General features: G+C 39.0%; 1 protein-coding gene across 1 annotated transcript; it reads right to left on the reverse strand.

Moving 5' to 3' along the window:
- Positions 1–12320: 12320 nt before the first annotated feature.
- Positions 12321–13214, reverse strand: LOC133036201 (uncharacterized). Its single transcript, XM_061112713.1, has one exon. The coding sequence runs from the start codon at positions 13212–13214 to the stop codon at positions 12321–12323; it is 894 nt and encodes a 297-aa protein (XP_060968696.1).
- Positions 13215–19534: the final 6320 nt, after the last annotated feature.

The raw sequence follows: 19534 nt of genomic DNA on the forward strand, positions 1-19534 counted from the left end.
TGACGCACCTAATTGTCCACATTCTTCAAAATGGATAGAAGCTATGGATGATGAGATTAAGTTCATGGAAAAAAATAATGTATATGAGGAAGTTAGTTCTATTACCTGATGGTTTCAAACCAATAGGTTGCAAGTGGATTTTTAAGAACTAAAATGATGAAATGGGACAAATAGAAAGGTATAAATCACGTTTAGTGACAAAAGGCTTTACTCAAAGAGTGTATTGATTACATTGGAACTTTCTCACTTATTATCACTAAAGATTCATTCAGAATTATTATGACCTTAGTTGCGCATTTTGATTTAGAGTTGCATCAAATGGATGTTAAAACTGTTATTCTGAATGGAGAATTGAGTGAGCAAGTCTATATGTCTCAAGCTGAAGGCTTCGAGGAAAATGGAAATGACAATTTAGTTTGCAAATTGAAATGATCTATTTATTGTCTCAAACAAGCATCTCACCAGTGGTACTTGAAGTTTGATAAGGTTGTGACAATGTTGGGTTTCATCGAGGACAAGTTTGACTAGTGTATTTATATGAAGATCAGTGGGAGTCATCATATTTTTTCTTGTTCTTTCTGTAGACGATATTTTACTTGCCAGCAGTGATTTGTCATTACTAAATAAGACCAAAAGTTTTCTGTCTACCAATTTTGATATGAAAGATTTTGGAAAGGCATCTTATGTTTTGGGGATAGAGATCCATCGTGACAGAAATCGAAAAGTTCTTGGATTACCTCAAGAAGCTTACATTAATCATGTGCTCAAAAGATACAACATGAATTTGTGTAAAGCTGGTTTCGTTCCTATTTTGAAAGGGACAAATTTACTAAGCAACATTGTCCCAAGAACGACTTAAAAGAGAAGCAATGAAGAATATCCCATATGCAAGTTCAGTAGGGAGTTTGATGTATGCTTAGGTTTGCACTAGACCTGATATTTCTTTCATGGTCGATGTTCTTAGGAGATATTTATCTGATCCTGATCATGATCATTGGGTTGTAGCCAAGAAAGTTTTGAGATATTTTCAAAGAACGAAGAGTTTTATGCTTGTGTATAAGCATGTCGACAATTTTCAAGTTGTTAGTTATTCACATTCAAATTTGGTGGTTGTGTAGATGATTTAAAGTCAACTTCTGGATATATTTTTACTTTTGTTGGTGCTGTTATTTCTTGAAAAAGTGTTAAATAGACTTTAATCATATCATCTACTATATATGTTAAATTTGTCGTATGTTATGGGGCATCTTTGCAAGCTTTATGGTTAAAGAATTTGATTTTAGAGATACGACTAGTTGATTCTATTTCCTCTCCTATACTAATCTATTGTGATAATAATATTGTTGTTTTCTTTTCAAAGAATAATGAGATTAGTAGTGCATCTAAACATATGAAAATAAAGTATCTCACTATTAGAGACTTGGTCAAGAAAGGAGACATTGTGATAGAATATTGAAAGACCAAGTTGATGTTTGCAGATCCTCTAACCAAAGGATTAAGTGCCATATTGTTTGATTACATGTTGTTCATATGAGCATTTTATAATCTTTTGTTCCTTTGGGTTAGTGGGAGTTTCTTATTTTATCTTTTGAGATTATATTTATATGTAATTTACTTGTTGATGTTATGAACTACTTTGTGGGCCAATACTTTTTGATTATTGGATGTTTATGCTTTCAGTTAGGCTTTGTTATATTCTCAAGAATAATTAAATTGAAAGCATGTAGTTCATATCTTGTTGTGATCATTGTATTTTAAGTATATTTACTAAATGACAATGATATTTTGTTGGCTTAATGTTTTAAGCAAGTTTAGTGACACTTACTTATTTATTAAGTAGTGTATGTTTAATTTCACTGGCTTATTTATTAAGCATCACAGTATCAGTGAAATTGAGGACTGATAAGAATATTATGTTATTTTGAATTGATCACATGTTGAACATAATTCCTTACCACACTACTAGACTTATTGACCATGTCGATTTAATACTTTGGTATTTGTGATTATGAATGTCTTTTGTTGAGTTAAAAACAATATGACTGTCGTAGTTCATTATCAAAGGTTAAATTGGACCGGTATGTTGATATGCTATCAGAGAACTATCATTTTTTAAAAGTGGCCACAATTGTTTTCTTGTTGTTCAACTCATGAGTCGTTTTCAAACAAAATTATTTTGATATATAATATATATGTATTAAAATTAATGTGGCCCAAGTGGGAGAATGTTAGACTTTTTATTTGGGCTTACATTAACTTTTATTGGTTTTATTAAAACTTGGGTTGAATTGGATAGTTCTTTGCTGTATTAGCCCATATTGTTGGTGATCACTTGTTAATGGGCTTAGCATCTGTGTGTAAAGTCTAGGTGAAGCAGAAGTGTGGGCTTTTCTAGTTTACTGAAGCCTTTGATGAGCAGGCCCAGTCCAACTAGGATTTTGTAGCTAAGTCCCCTCCCTAACTCTATAAATATATATTGTCTCATCACAATTGTATACCCTTTTGATAATTAGATAAATAAACTGCTTCTGATTTAGAGATCTAGGGAGGAAGACTTAGTTGATAGTATTGCACTAACGAATTGAAGTAATTGCTGTGGATCAAATTGAAGTAATTGCTATGGATCAATCAGGTACGCATACCTAATCATTATATATTATTATTGTGTTCTATGTTATATACAAATAGATCTTGGGTTAATTGTTAATTTATCTAACAATCGGTTATTAAGCCTTCTTCGTCGATTATTATAGCATATGGCGTCAGTTATATCTTAATAATTGACGATATAGTGTATACATGACGTTAGTTATTATGAAATAATCAATGTGTACATTATAGCGTCAATTATGTTTGATTCTATAGTGCTGCATGTATCAACGTCGATAGCGATTTTGCGAAAACTGATGCTGAAAGACTTTAAAAACTACCTCTAAAAGCTAAATTTATAGTAGTGTGAAGTGAAAATTTTGAAAATTTTAATTAACTTTATTCTAATTAATTAGATTATTTTAAACACTTCATATCAAACATCCTTCTAGAATATAAAGATAAACGTGAAACCTATTTTAATTTCTTTTTCACTTGACATAGTATTTTTTTTTTTTTTTTTTTGAATAAAGGATAAATCTTATTGATAATCAACTTGCTTCCGCAATTACAATGCCTCGTAAAGAGGAAGGAGCAGAATGCTCAAAATAAATTCGATCTGACGAAAAACAAGACCCCCTAGCAACATTATGGGCAGCCTTGTTAGTAGAACGATTAACAAAAGTGATTTGAACATTATCTAAAGAAGATAACATAGAACGACAGTCCCCCACCAACAAACCAAATTGTGATGGCATATGAATTGAACTCTTTATTGCTTGGACAGCAACAAGAGAATCCGACTCAATAACCACCCTATCCCATTCTTTGCGCTTTATCCAACTCAGTGCTTCCTTGATGCCTATTACCTCAGCGATCTCAGGAAGAACACAGCCTCTTCTGCATCCCGAAATAGCTTCAATCAGATTACCAGCACTATTTCTAGCCACACAGCCGTACCCAAAACTTTGTTGAGCTTCAAAAGTTGCTCCATCAACATTCACCTTGATTGTAGATTGATCTGGTTTCCTCCAATGCTTACTTCCTAAAACCTCACCTGTAGCAAAATACGCGTTAGGTGAATCAAAGTTAGCTATTTTCCAATGATCAAGGACTAATCTTGCCGACTTCACAACCTCCCTAGCAGCCCGTGTCTTATTCTGCCAAAGTACTTCGTTTCGAGCATTCCAAATGCTCCAACTAACCATAGCTGCATCCACCACAATGTCCCCTTGACTCTCTGTCAGAAGCTCGAAAAACCAGCCAGCGAAATTCATATTCGCACCAGTAGCAGGGACTGTTGCAGAAGAAAAAAACCAGCAGGATTTTGCAAAATTGCATCCCAGCAGTACGTGATCAATTGATTCATTCTCCCTGTTGCAAAAAGGACATTGAAGATCAACGTTTACATGCTTAGTGTGTAACTGAACCTTAGTACGAAGACATCCTGAGCAAGCACGCCATAAAAAATGACGAACTTTAGGAGGAATAACAAGTTGCCACAGCTTTTTCCAGCAACTATTTTCCTCCAAAAAGAGCCAATTACCACTAGCCGATTGGAGGTATTTGTACGCACTTTTGACCGAGTACAACCCCGAAGACTCGAGATTCCAACTCCAAGAGTCCATCTCAACAGAATCACTAAGCTGTATACTCAAAATAAGATTAGCATCTCTCTCCAAAAAGATATCATCAATTATTTCTAAGTCCCATGACCTTGCCCCAGTAACCATTAGACTTTGAACATTTTGATTTTGGAGTCCTTGATTCTCAGTGATAACAAAAGGATTAGTAGCATTAGGAAGCCACGGATCCTTAAGTATGTTCACAGAAGAACCATCAGCAATTGAGAGTCTCACACTCTTTTTAAGGAGCCCTTGGGCAGCCCATATACTTCGCCAAATAAAGCTGGGATTTTGACCCAATTCAGCGTTTAAAAAAGTTCCATTTGGATAGTACCGGGCTTTGAAAATTCTGCCAACAAGCGAACTCTCCTTAGTAAGTAGTCTCCAACCTTGTTTCCCCAAAAATGAAAGATTATAATCCCTAAGATCACGAAATCCTAGCCCCCCAACATCCTTATGTTGACAAAGACGCTTCCAACTCACCCAACTTACACCTTTACTTGTGTTTTTCGATTGTGATTTCCACCAAAATTTCGCCATCATTCCTTCAAGACTAGAACAGATTTCTTGAGTCAAGAGGAAGACGCTCATAGCATAACTAGGCAAGGCTTGGGCAACTGACTTAATCAACACTTCTTTTCCCGCTTTAGAAAGAAATTTCGTTTCCCAACTAAAGATCCTTTTCCTCATTTTTTCCTTCAAAAAACCCAGGATAGCATTTTTACTTCTTCCCATAGTACAAGGAAGACCCAAATAGAAGCTATCAGCAGCCGCTTCATGCAATCCCAACAAGCCGCACATCCGATTTCGCACTTCCATTGAAGTATTCTTGCTGAAAAACACAGAAGACTTGGCAAAATTAACTTGCTGGCCCGAAGCTTGTTCATACATGTGCAGAAGACTTGGCAAAATTAACTTGACATAGTATTTTCATTGTATAGATAATTGAAAATATAAAAAATGAATGGCAGAAATTTGCATGCATGTGCATCAATAATACACTGTACGTCACAATGTATTTAATGCTTTGTCTTACAAGAATTTATATTTATGGAGTAAATATTATTTTTAAATTTTATATTTTACAAAAATTATAGATTAGATTTTTTTTAAAAAAATAACGAATTAAATTTTATATATTTTATAATAATACTACAATTTTTTTAAAATAAATTAAATAATAATTCGATCTAGAAGTACTATAATAAAACTTGTTACATTTAGTATATACATTTATGATGTTAGAAATTATCTTCTAGTTGATTACTTAAAAAAATATTATCAAAAATTAAATTTAAAATTCTGTTTATATTATTTTAAAAAATATAAAATTTATTTTATAATTCAACAAATAAAAATTTCAATAATTAATTTTGACGAAAACACAAAATTAACCCGTATTTATGCATATACAACAAAATGAAATGAATACGTGGCCAATATATTTGTCTATTCACATACAGCAAATGGATTTATGCATATACTACAAAATGAAATGAATACGCGGCAATATATACATTATTATAGAGTAATCTTATGGGTTTTCTATTATTATGTCATTTTCCTTTTTGTTTCTTTATGTTTTGTTTTGTTTTTTATATCTGATATCTCTCACCCTTTTTATTATTTTTCTTTAAAGATTCTTGTTTTCTATTCCACTCCATTTTTTATTTAATAAAAAAAAGAGAATGATTTTTTTTTAAAAAAAAAAATCATTTATTTTTCTTACCTATATATTTTTATTTGTGTACTTTTTGCAATTTTGATTGTTCTTAGTTTTTTCTTACATGTTTATTTATAAACTAGGAAATAAACGGTAATTTACATGCGATGGCATATTATTTATTGTTAATTAAATTATAAAAAAAAGAGAATGATTTTTTTTTAAAAAAAAAATCATTTATTTTTCTTACCTATATATTTTTATTTGTGTACTTTTTGCAATTTTGATTGTTCTTAGTTTTTTCTTACATGTTTATTTATAAACTAGGAAATAAACGGTAATTTACATGCGATGGCATATTATTTATTGTTAATTAAATTATAAAAATTAATCAAATTTTAAATTTCAAAATTTTTGAATAATTTTCTTAATAATTGAGTAATTATTTTACTAAAATTTTTGTAAAAAAAATAAATAAATTAATATTGTAAAAAAATTTAATTATTATACAATTTTTTATTTAAAAGATAAACTAAATTAAGAGAGAGATATCTTCAAATGTTATAGTAAAAAATAATTTAAATTGAAGAATCCTCAAATAAAATAGAAATCTAAAAATATAAATGTTAAATCTATAAAAAAAAAAAAAAAAAAAAAAAAAAAGATCATACGATTTCAAAATTATTAAATACACGGTACAAGGGGCTTTTGTGAAGAACAGACTTCTTGCTCACAACATCATGATTTTCCAAGATCTCCTGAAGGGTTACTCGAGGAAGAATATTTCAGCAAGATGCATTATGAAGATTGACTTAAGCAAGGCTTATGACACGGTTGACTGGCAGTTTGTTGAAGATCTCCTAAATTCCCTATGCTTTCCTACTAGATTCATTGATTGGATTATGACTTGTTTAAAGGGAACTAGTTATAATCTGCTTATTAATGGAAGAATCCAGGATAACTTCAAAGGTGAAAAAGGGCTGCGTCAAGGAGATCCTATGTCCCCGCTCATCTTTGTTCTTATCATGGAGTACTTGACAAGATTGCTAGCCCAAATCTCTGGGAGGAAAGGGTTTGGATTTCACTCCTTATGCAAACATTTGAAGCTAACTAACCTATGTTTTGCAAATGATCTTATTATTTTTTGCAAGGGGAATCTTAACTCGGTCAGATGTGTAAATGAGGCTTTTATGAGTTTCTGCCAGAGTACAGGTGTCTCTGCAAACAAGACCAAATTCCACATTTATTTTGGTGGGGTTAAGGATGGTATCAAAGCTCAGATCCTGGACCTTGTAAAAATAGAAGAGGGTTCCTTCCCTCTCAAGTACCTTGCGGTTAAGCTTCATCCAGCCAAATGGAAGACTAGAGACTGTGGAGCAATTCTAGACAAGATAAACAAGAACTTAAATTGTTGGGCGAGCAGAAATCTTTCGTTTGCAGGGCATGCTCAATTGATTCACACGGTCCTCCTCGGCATCAGAAACTATTGGATGAGTATTTTCACCCTTCCAAACAAAGTTATAGCTGCCATTGATAGAAGATCTAGAGAATTTTTATGGGGTACCACTGGGAACCGCTCTAAGTTGCACTTAGCTTCGTGGGAGAAGGTGTGTCTCCTTAAAAAGTATGGAGGAATTGGCTTTTGTGAGGGTAAAAAGTGGAATAAAGCCTTAATGGCCAAGTTCCTTTGGGCCATTGCAAGAAAGCAAGATAGCCTTTGGGTGAAGTGGATAAATTCTATTCACCTAAAGGACCAAAATGTGTGGAAGTACCCAATCAAACAGGATGTGAGCTTGTATTTCAAAAAGCTAATAAAGCTCCGAACTAGTACTAATGAGATCTCCCTTTCGCTTGCTGAAAATGGAGGTAAGTTCCATGCTAAACTTTTTTATAACTTACAAGAGGAAGCTCAGGAAATGAATTGTAGTAGAGCTGTTTGGAATAAGCTCATTGTTCGAAAGCACAGGTTTATTTTTTGGCAGGCTTGCAATGTTCAACTACTCAACCGAGATCACTTAAGCAGGTTTCTAAGCCTCCCCTCGAACCTTTGTCCGGTTTGTGAGATTGACATAGAAACACACACACACACCTTTTCTTTGATTGTGTGTATGCAAGGAAAACGTTTGCTGAGATAGGAAGCTGGTTGGGAGTTATAGAATGGTCGAAGGATGCGGAGCACATTCAGCAATGGTGTTCCAGGGGGCCCCTTGATTTCAAGAACCGAGTGATAGACTCTGTTTATGCAGCATCGATCTACATGCTCTGGAAAAATAGAAATGGTTGTATCTTTGATTTAGTTTGTACTTCTCCTCTTAAGTTGAGCATGGAGATTAGGAAGATTTCTCATTATAGAATCTTGAGTATGGCGTGTATTACCCCTAAAAAGCAAGATAAATACATTATAAAAGTTATAAGGGGCTGGTAGTTTCGGATGGGGGCTGCTGCTGTGTTAGCAGGGGTTTGGCTCTTTGAGTCTTTGTTTGTAATCTGTTTGTAGTTGTTTTCAGTTTTGAATAAAGCTTTTTTGTTCAAAAAAAAAAAAATACACGGTACATATGATATTATTATTTTTTTATATTCTATTTTTTTTATATAATTTATTTTAGTTATTCAAGAAGGAAACTTATTACATGTATTTTTGCTTAACCTTAACTAATAAAGTAAGATATGCTATTCAAAATAAATAACAATAATAAAAGTAAGATGTGATTAACTGAGAGATTTTGACGGAGTAGCAGAAGACGTCCTTCTACAATTAGTGTATATTACATATTTTTGGTAAGGAATAAGCTGCCAATATAAATATCTTCTTATTAAGCGGTGAGATTCAAATGTTTTCTTTTTCTCTTTTATTTTATTTTTTTAAAAAAAATATATGACTCCTTCTATAGTTTTTGACTTTATTATTAATTGAAATAATAAACGTGATTGTTGAGAATTATGGAGTTCCATCTCAAAACCAATTGGCTATGAGTGGAGTAGCCCATGTTCTTATATATGGCTCAATTCTCTACTATTTATTCTATGTGGGACAACGTCTACAGCATTCCCCCTCAAGATGATGGTTATTTTTTGCTCATCAATCTTGAACCATATCACAGTGGACATGGTCACTATCTGTATAGGTGCGGATTGGATAGGATCACTTGCCCGCAATGGATATGGCTCTAATACCATGTTGAGAATTATGGAGTTCCATCTCAAAGCTAATTGGCTATGACTGGAGTAGCCTATGTTCTTATATATGCCTCAATTCTCTACCATTTATTCTATGTGGGACAATGTCCACAACAGTTGTTGACTGAATTTTTAGCCAACCGACGCGGAGTCGTAATAAATGAGATTTAAACCAAAATCACAATAATAAATGCAGTTAATAACACTGGAATTCGCAATAAATGTAAATAAAAGACACTGGAATTTAAAGAGGTTCGGCCCCAGATGTCGGTAATAGCCTACTCCCCTTGAGTTTTATTCATCTGAGTTGCAAAAGTCAAGAACATGCTCTTGATTGCAAAGAATGAGAAGTGTTTATTTCTCTAAGTGTTTCCAATTGTCGATCCCCTTCCCAGGTCATGGGTGACCCCTTATATAGGGGAGGGGGTCGGTGCTTCTCCCTTCAGGAGACGCGACCAACGCGGAGTTATCTCAACCATCTCCTTCATTTTCGGAGGCGGTTGGAATCTGATATTTAGGAAAATATCCTGCTATTTTTGTGGGTTGACAACTAAGTTTGAGCCTTTCGCGGGATTTGAACATTTGAAGGAGTCACTGATGACAAGGGTCCCTTATGGATGTGACATGGTTGTCAACCACCGTTGAGGATTAAGCTCATACTGGGGGTAACACCCTCGAGACTCTCGCTGAGGGGGGGGGGGTGACCACCATCATAGTTAGGTGACTCCCCCATGATCCAACTTCAGAGAGGGGGGGGGGGAGGGTCCCCCCCTAAACCCAAGTTGGGGGGGGGGGGGGAGGGGGGTCCCCCCTTTAAACCCAAGTTGGGGGGAGAAGAACAACCACCCAAATTAAGGGGGCATCTCAACAGTCATGACTTTACTCCTTCTTCATTAATTTAGTCCCAGTATTTTTGTGCCACGTGGTGCTATTCTTGACACGTCATCGTCGTCAAAATTTGGGAAACATTTGCCCCGCAAGTTTCTAGCGGTATGACCATATGTTAGGAACTTTCTTGTGTTGTTCGGGTCTTACTTCTGTTGTTGACGGCTTGGCACAGCGGCACCAAAAATAATACGCCTATACTAAAATTACATTCCAAAAACCCAAAAATATTTTACCCAACCGTTACTCTTTTCACATTTAACAACATATCCCAATGATAATTTTTCCCTTTACAAGTAAAATTAAATTACAAATAAATTATTTTCAAAAGAAATAATCTAAATATTTACAAAGAAAAAATTATAATAATCCTTGGAAGCTTTGAGGTTTCCATCTTCATAGTTGGTAGGCTATCCACACTTCGTCTTGCAAACTTCTTACTTGAAATTTAAAATTTGATGAAATTTTTAGCACTTCTTTTTGGTAGTTTTCTCCATGGCCGGAAATGGCATTGAATCCTTGGAATTTTTGAGTTTTTGATAAAATGTGAGTGTTTGACGATTGGATTTTGTAGCATAGGCTACGGTAATGTGTTTTTGGCTCTAGTCTAATGTAATTTGGTGAGAAAATGAATAACTTTGAAACTTTTGGGTGATTGTGTTCTTGAATATTGAAGAACATTATGAACATGCAAAATTTCAAATTCCCTCCATTTTCCCAACTTTATTTTCATGAAATTGGTAAAAAGGTATTTGTGGGGGTGTGATAAACTTGGATGATTTGTAGGCTTGAACACACTTTGTTGACCATCAACTGCCACACCCTATGAAGGGTCGGGGGTGTACCCCGAGCTTGGACCCTTGGGGGTCGAGGTGGTACCCCTAGCTTGGACCCTTGAGGATCAGGGTGGTACCCCTAGCTTGGACCCTTGAGGGTCGGGGGGTACCCCTAGCTTGGACCCTTGGGGGTCGGGGGGTACCCCTAGCTTGGACCCTTGGGGGTCGGGGGTACCCCTAGCTTGGACCCTTGGAGGTCGAGGGGGGATACCCCTAGCTTGAACCCTTGAGGGTCGGGGGGTACCCCTAGCTTGGACCCTTGGGGGTCGGGGGGCGGGGGGGGGTCGAGGTGGTACCCCTAGCTTGGACCCTTGAGGGTTGGGGGGTACCCCTAGCTTCATGAGGGTCGGGGGTACCCCTAGCTTGGACCATTGAGGGTCGGGGGGTACCCCTAGCTTGGACCCTTGGGGGTTGGGGGGTACCCCTGGCTTGGACCCTTGAGGTCGGGGGGGTACCCCTAGCTTGGACCCTTAAGGGTCTATGAATGTCATAGATGTATGCTTTCTTTTTTACTTTGAAGCTATGTGACTCTATTACTATATGCTACTATGTGTTAACTTGTCTGGCATGTACCACACTATGCGTAAGCATTTTTTTTATAGTTAACCATGTACAACATGTAAGTTGCTCCAGACATTGAGCAATGCACAAACACTTTAGAATTTGAAGAGAAAGTTTCAAAATTGTAAAATCTATTTAAGTGAGTGTGTTTTATGCTTACTAGTCCATGTATGAGCATGGTTACCCCCCAAGTGACTAAGTACGTTCACCTCTTGATTACTTGTTAAGTAATCAGGGCTTTCACATAGGAACTGTTATTGTCACGGGTTTGCCACTATAATTTTCATACACTCTTGACCTTAGTTAGACCTGTAATTTGATTCAATAACAATCATACAAGCTGGGTCGTTATATGAAAAATAACTTGCAATTTTTCTTGATGAATAAAATGGGCAAATATGCCTTATTACATCAAAAGTGGGAAATTTGTGCCTTTACATTATCAAACTTTATTGGTAGGTATGACGACCAGCTATGAAAATACACTTTGCGGGTACACCAACCAGCCTAAGTCATTGCTGAAAAGTAACTTATATTGGTAGTACTTTTGTAGGTGCTCTGCATTTTAATGGCAAGACACTAGTACTAGCTTTGTGTTGGCACCATAACATGCTAACTTGTATATTCCAGGTGGGATGATCCCAAATACTCCATACTCGGTGGTAATTCACCCTTTGGGAAGATGATGGGTTATCATACCCATAGGTAAGGACAAGCAAAATGTCGCACGTGGCTGAAGATTGTATCAATTAGAAGGACATAGTCATTCATGATGATGCTTTATTTGGCTTTTTATTGTTAAAGTTGTTTCCACCATTATCGTTGTTGGTCCTCTTTCCATGGTTAAAGCCATTTTTATTATTACTCTCCTGACCATGGGAGCCTTGGCCACTAGTGCTTGCTCCGTTCTTCTTTCCCTTAGCTTGGTTGAGGCCTTTGGCGTTCCACTCAGCCTCTTCTAGTTTAATGAACTCATCAGCTCTATCAAGGAAGTCTCTCATAGTATGGGTTGGTTTCCGCCTTCAGATTATTGCACTCATCAGTGTCATGACCGTAGTCATTGTGGAATCGACAAAACTTGTTCATGTCGCGTTTGCTAATGTCCTTTCTCATGGGATAAGGTTTGCGGTACGGTACCACTGAGTGAGTTGCATTGTAGATATTTTCTCTTGTGTCCAAGAGCAGGCTATAGGTGGTGAACCTTGGAATTGGATCTCGCCTGGCTAGCTCGGGGGTATTCTTTAGTCTTTTGTTATCATTGTTGTTACTGCCATTACTGTTATTCCCTCTCTTACCATTGTTGGAGCCATTCCTAGCGTTACCCCCTTGAGAGCTTTGACTATTTGAGCTTGTTCCGTTTTTTTTATTCTTAGTGTGGTTGAAGTTTTGAGCGTTTTGCTCGGCTTCTTCCAATTTAATAAACTCATCTGCTCTATCAAGAAAGTCTCTCATAGTATGGGTTGGTTTCCGCCTTGTATCTTTCCATAGCCGATTTCCCACAAGGATGCCTCCCATGATGGCGGCCCGCTTGCCATCATCGCTTAGATTTTTTACTTTGGTTGCCTCTTGCTTAAAATGTTGAATGTAGTCTTTTAGTGGCTCATCGGGCTTCTGCTTGATGGCGACTAAGTCACCCAACTCTGCTGGTATCTGTCGGGCTGAAGAGAATTGGGTGTAAAATAACCCCTCAAACTCATCCGAAGAAGTAATTCTTCCTGGGGGTAGTTTAGTAAACCATTGTTGCGCCGTGTCCGTGAGGGTTGCAGGGAAAATTCGACACCTAAGGTCATCCCTGATTCCTTGAAGGTCCATTTGGATTTTGAAGTTCTCCACATGAGTTAATGGGTCTTCACTACCCGTGTACTTGCAAGTGGGCATCTTGAACTTGGCTGGAATAGGGAGGTCATTAATCATTTGGGAGAAGGCAGACCCTCTCCTCCTTTCGAGGTCCAAATCAGTGGGTCTTGGTGCGGTAAGGTCCTTGACCAATCGAGTTCACTCGTCCAACCGAGCCTGGATCACCGGATCTGTGGCTGGTTGAGGTTGAGCAATATTGGCACCAACATTCGCTTGGTCCCCTTGGTCTAGCTCAGGTGGGTTCACTATGTTAGAACCGCGATTGTCTCTATTTCTGTTGAGGGTGTCTCGCTGGTCTCTACCCCTTCGGGGGCCTACCCGTTCAAAAACTAACCCAGTTCTTGGCCTCCCTCCAGCGTTCTGACTATCAGCCCTTCCATCAGCCGGGGGTGGTACTTGGTCATTCCTACCCCTTTGGGGTGGATTTTCAGGTTCATGTTGCCTATTAGGGGCATACGACCCTCTAGCTTGATAACCCCCCATCTCATGATTTGGTTGGTTGTTAGCCCGACTTTCAGCTTCATCATCTCCATGACCATCAGGGTAGTCTGGATGGTAGTCACTGTTGACCTCAGGGTCTTCTCTTCTCCCTCTGGACCTACTATTTCTTGGGCGATCATTGCCATCTCGTGGTTGGCCACGTTGATCACGGGGTTGCCATTCCCTACGCTGGGGAGTCCTTCCACTATTTCTGCTACAATCACCATTATTGTTTCTAGAGTTTCCTCCACCACTCCGCCTTAGACGGACATTGTGGGAGTCATCGCGTCCCATATGATGGCCGGGTAAGACTTGCTCATCAACCGGGGGTGGTCGATTATTATTGCGGGGAACCCTGTTGGAGGGGTGACTTCTAGTCCTTTCTTGGTTCCTTGGGCGCTCTTCAGGTCCATAGACCATCCTTTCCCTATGGTTCCTTGGGGTAGGGACCTCCCGAGGGTAGGTTTGAGGTACCTGTTGATTGTTGGCATCAGTACCCATCCCTTGAGTGTTTTGGTTGAAGTAGCTACGTATTAAGTCAACAGCCTCTTGGGTGCGACGATCTTGGTCGTCTTGGCGCCTCCTCATCTCACGAGCATGATCTTCGAGCCAAGATTGGAATTCTCTCCTTTGATTAGCAAGACTTTTAGTCAAGGCCTCTCGAGTTTGATTTTGCTCTTGGTGCACAGTTTGAAACTGGCCTTGCATCTGGCCTATCGCGTCTCGCATTTGATCCATCTCGGGGTCAATTCCCTCGATGTGAACATGGGGTTCATTCCGCGGCGTAAAGATGCGAGGGCCGCGGCCAGTCTGAGCTTGGCCCGCCTCGTCAGTAGGTGTGACAAAATTTCTAGGATTACCTCTTCTGGTGGCGCCATCAGCAGCGCCGCCTCCTGCGGCAGTGGCATTGGTGGTACGCCTAGCAGTTGTCTGTCCAGTGACTGTAGTTCGACCAGTTTCTCCATGGCCTGCGGTTTGAGCGGTGGTGGTAGTGCCGCCGTTTCCCAGACGTGGGGGTCGTTCTCCATTGTTTCCGACAAGGTTGCTCGCTGATGGAATTTGGTGGGCACTTTCCATCTCTTCGTCAGGTCGCTCTTGAGATCTTCGGTTTACACCATTTTTTCCGGGGAAAAACTTGAAGATTTTGGCTAAAGCTCTCAATGAAAGCACCAAAATGTTGACTGGATTTTTAGCCAACCGACGCGGAGTCGTAATAAATGAGATTTAAACCAAAATCACAATAATAAATTCAGTTAATAACACCGGAATTCACAATAAATGTAAATAAAAGACACCGGAATTTAAAGAGGTTCGGCCCCGGATGTCGGTAATAGCCTACTCCCCTTGAGTTTTATTGATCTGAGTTGCAAAAGTCAAGAACATGCTCTTAATTGCAAAGAATGAGAAGTGTTTATTTCTCTAAGTGTTTCCAATTGTCGATCCGCTTCCCAGGTCATGGGTGACCCCTTATATAGGGGAGGGGGTCGGTGCTTCTCCCTTCAGGAGACGCGACCAACGCGGAGTTATCTCAACCATCTCCTTCATTTTTGGAGGCCGTTGGAGTCTGATATTTAGGAAAATATCGCGCTATTTTCGTGGGTTGACAACTGTCTTTGAGCCTTGCGCGGGATTTGAACATTTGAAGGAGTCACTGATGACAAGGGTCCCTTATGGATGTGACATGGTCGTCAACCACCTTTGAGGATTAAGCCCATACTGGGGGGTAACACCCTCGAGACTCTCGCTGAGGGGGGGGGGGTGACCACCATCATAGTTAGGTGACTCCCCCATGGGGGAGGGTCCCCCCCCTAAACCCATGTTGGGGGGGGGGGGGGGGGTCCCCCACTTAAATCCAAGTTAGGGGGGTCCCCCCCCTTAAACCCAAGTTGGGGGGGGGGGGGGGTCCCCCTCCTTAAATCCAAGTTGGGGGGGGGGGGGGGGCGGGGCGGGGTCCCCCCCTTAAACCCAAGTTGGGGGGAGAAGAACAACCACCCAAATTAAGGGGGCATCTCAACAGTCATGACTTTACTCCTTCTTCATTAATTTAGTCCCAGTATTTTTGTGCCACGTGGTGCTATTCTTGACACGTCATCGTCGTCAAAATTTGGGTAAACAACAGTGATAAATTAATTTAAGGCATTCAGGCAACAAAGTTAAACCATACCCAAAGATAGTGCACTTCTTCAATGTCTATGTACATACGTGCCTTGTCCATATATATTCACTAGCAAAAAGTTATGTGTAGTTTTATGATTTTATATTTTATTTAAAAATAATACAATAAATAATTAAAAAAAATATTATTAATTATTGTTTAAAATTATTATTATTATTATGATGTATATTCAAATAATATAATTAATAATACTAATAATTAAAAAAATACGAATTTTAAACATTATTATAGTTTTTAAGATTTTATCTACATAAGTTCAACGTCTGGTAGGGTTCCACTGTACGCGTCTGCTAGGTTCAAGGAGGGCGCCGTCTGCTAGGGTTCCACGAGGCCGCCGTCTTCTATGGTTCCAGGAGATCTTCGTCTTCTGCTCGTTGGTGTTCGTTCGACAGCCGCGTTCGTCTGATTGTCTTGTCTTGTGACATGGTGTGATTCTATTATTTTCTGAGTTGTTTTGTGCTTGTTTCGTTTCTTTGGTTTGGACAAGGAGATTTGGTTGTCGTCGGGCTGGCAGGGAGGTTGGGTAGCGATCGGGTTTCTAGTTTTGGTTTCAGGGGTGCGCTTTTTAGGTTGCAAGTTGGCTGGTTGGGGGCTATGGGGTGCGGGTTGTTCTTGGTGGAAGTTCTTGGGGGTTGCGATTGGGTTTTGACAGGCCGATTGTGTGGTGGTCTGATTGAGTTGTGGCCGATTGTGTGGTGGCAGATTGAGTTATGGCCGATTGAGTTGTGGCCGATTAAGTTGGGGCCGATTGTATTAATGTCTAATTGAGTTGTGAGGATTGTTTAATAATCAGTTGCAATGAGTTTTCTAGGAAAATATAATTTCCATTAAACAACAGTCTCTAGAGAAAACTAAACAATATTCAAAGTCTTTAAACAACCGCAGGAAAATTCATCGCAGTCTTGGAAACGACAATACTGAATACACTAAAGGATTGTGGTTATTAAAGGATTGTGGTACGGTGTGCCATGGCTTCTAATAGTAAATCTTATCAGGAGGTGGAAGAACAATATGCGAATATTTCCCTAGATGGAGAGGATGATGGGGAGTTGAGTATTGATTTTCTTGTCCTTGAGGACCAAGTTCTGAATGTTGAGTTATGTATTGTGGGCTGGTTCTTGACTAGTAGAGCCATTGATTTCAAAGCTATCCGCCATGTTATGGCCTCTTTGTGGCAACCAGGTAAAGGAGTTTATGCAAAGGACATTGACACCAATTGTTATCTATTTCAATTTTTTCATGAAATTGATTTAGAAACGGTGGTGGAGGGAACCCCATGGACGTTTAATAGGGTTCAGTTTGTTTTTCACAATCTCAGAAGGGGAGATGATCCAAAAAGGGTATTATTGAACAATCTCGACATCTGGGTGCAAATCCATGGTCTCCAACTGAGGATTAAGTCTGCGAGTGTTGTGGAGAGGTTGGGTAATTTTGTTGGTATGTATGTTAAGGCTGATCCTAAGAACTTCCAGAATGTGTGGAGAGATTATATGCGTGTTCGGGTTACATTGGACATCACTGTTCCCTTGAGACGGCGTAGGAAGCTCCGTCGGACTGCAATGGAGGAGGGGTTTTGGGCTGAGTTTAAATATGAGTATCTCCCCACGTTTTGTATTATCTGCGGTATAATAGGACACTCTAAGAAGTTTTATCCTAAGTTTTTTGATACACCAGCCGAGATGCTCGTAAAGCCTTATGGTGCTTGGATGAGGGCTCAACCACGACGCAGAAACAACCTGTTGGGCTCTCAGTGGTTGCGTGATGGCAATGAGACGGATGAGATGTTTGCCGACCGGTTCAATGGTGGTGTGGCGACTGCTTCGGTGATGTTACAACAGCAGCCAAGAAGGGAGGAGGTTGTTGGAGGATTTTGTGGCAATTCAGTCCTGAATAAGGGGGGGAATTATACTCAATTTAATTCTTCTAATAGTATGGAAAATATGGGATATCATGTTGGTGTTGGCCATAGTTGGAATGAGATACATGCTAATGACACTTATATTGATGATTTGAATGATGATATCATGTTATTACATTCTAAAAAAGGCGCACAAGGGATGGAGTGCCATCGGGCCAACGTGGTGTGGGCCAACATGCTATTGGGTCGTGTAAGGATCTAGTTGAGAAGGATAATAGTAGTATGGATGTTCATGTAGCTGAAGTTAATCAAGAATTGGGCTCAAAAAACGGGCCTCTGGTGGGTGCTGGGATTCAAGCCCACCGCCCATTATGAGTATCATTAGCTGGAATTGTCGTGGACTTGGGAACCCATGGGCTTATCAATTCCTTGGGATCTTATTATCTAAAAGAAACCCAATTTTCTATTTTTGTGTGAGACTCTTTGACGGAAGGACAGGTTGGAAAGGCTACGGTTTGCGGTGGGGTTTGATGGATTGTATTCTGTTGATGCGAGAGGACATAGTGGTGGGGTGGCCATGCTTTGGCGTAATAATGACGATGTGCAGCTGGTTGGCTACACTTTTCATCACATTGATATTTAGATTTCCGAAGTAGCTTCTTCTCCTTGGCATTTAACGGGTCTTTATGGAGAACCTAATAGAGTTGTTTGGTATGAAACATGGGATGTATTGTGTAATGCCCTAATGCTAAGGCACGCTACAGTGCTTTTTCAATTATAGTGCAATCTTTGCTAATCAAAGAATTTTCTCGAAAAACGTGTCAAATTAAAACTTTTGCATTAAATATTAAACTTTGTAATATAATAAAATATTTACAAGTGACGGGATCCCGTTTTGAAACTTTGTAAAATTTACTTTCCAAAATATTCATTCCAAAATACACAAATTTACTAGTCGCACAGCGACTTTCAAAATACAACTCCTATATGTCCCGAGACAGAACACTCCAGGTCGCGCTGCTTGACATGTACAATCCCATCTGAGCTCAGGTTCACTCCTGTTCAGTCTTAGCCTTTCCTTTACCTACACATGAAAGCAGAACTGTGAGTCGACAGACTCAGTAAGAAATGCATATAACATATCATATAATTTCTGACCTGTAAATAGGCGCCCATACACCTATTTACAGAGCTTAACAGATGAGTCTGAACGTTCTAACTAGGATACGACCATGTACCATGTACCACATGCACTCAGTATACCTTCGTACTAGTGTAGGTAAGGTATGACCGCACCTTGAGTACTATCAAGTGTTGTACCACAGACACCTTGTACCTTCCCGTACAAGTGTTGATAACACCATGACGTACTTCCAAACATCATACACCTTACCAATGCACTCCGTACCGCAACCGTACAAGTGTTGGTAGTGTATGAATCACAACAAATAAGCATGTATACATATTGACACATACATACATTCAGATAATCACATCATACATTATACACAGTTCTTACCTGTTTTCCAAATTTAAGTGTGCTGGCCGACCTGAACGGAAATCTTGTGCTAGATGGATGCCCTAATCACATTTGAAACCGGGTAAGTTACATGAATTAAACCCTAATCCCGGGAAACCCAAAACCGAACCGGAGTGAATCTGAGGGAACGGGTAACGGGTACTTGTTCTTAATCGTCAGTTTGTTAAGTTCCCGATAATCGATACACATTCTGAGGGAACCATCCTTCTTTTTCACAAACAGAACCGGAGCTCCCCAGGGCGATACACTGGGTCGGATAAATCCAATGTCAAGAATCCCCTGAAGTT

This window comes from Cannabis sativa, chromosome 3, assembly GCF_029168945.1.
Source record: "Cannabis sativa cultivar Pink pepper isolate KNU-18-1 chromosome 3, ASM2916894v1, whole genome shotgun sequence".
Classification (NCBI taxonomy): Eukaryota; Viridiplantae; Streptophyta; class Magnoliopsida; order Rosales; family Cannabaceae; genus Cannabis; species Cannabis sativa.

Bases quoted from the DNA above. Each gene is read 5' to 3' on its own strand.
- LOC133036201 (XM_061112713.1), bottom strand. From the start codon at position 13,214: ATGCCCACTTGCAAGTACACGGGTAGTGAAGACCCATTAACTCATGTG.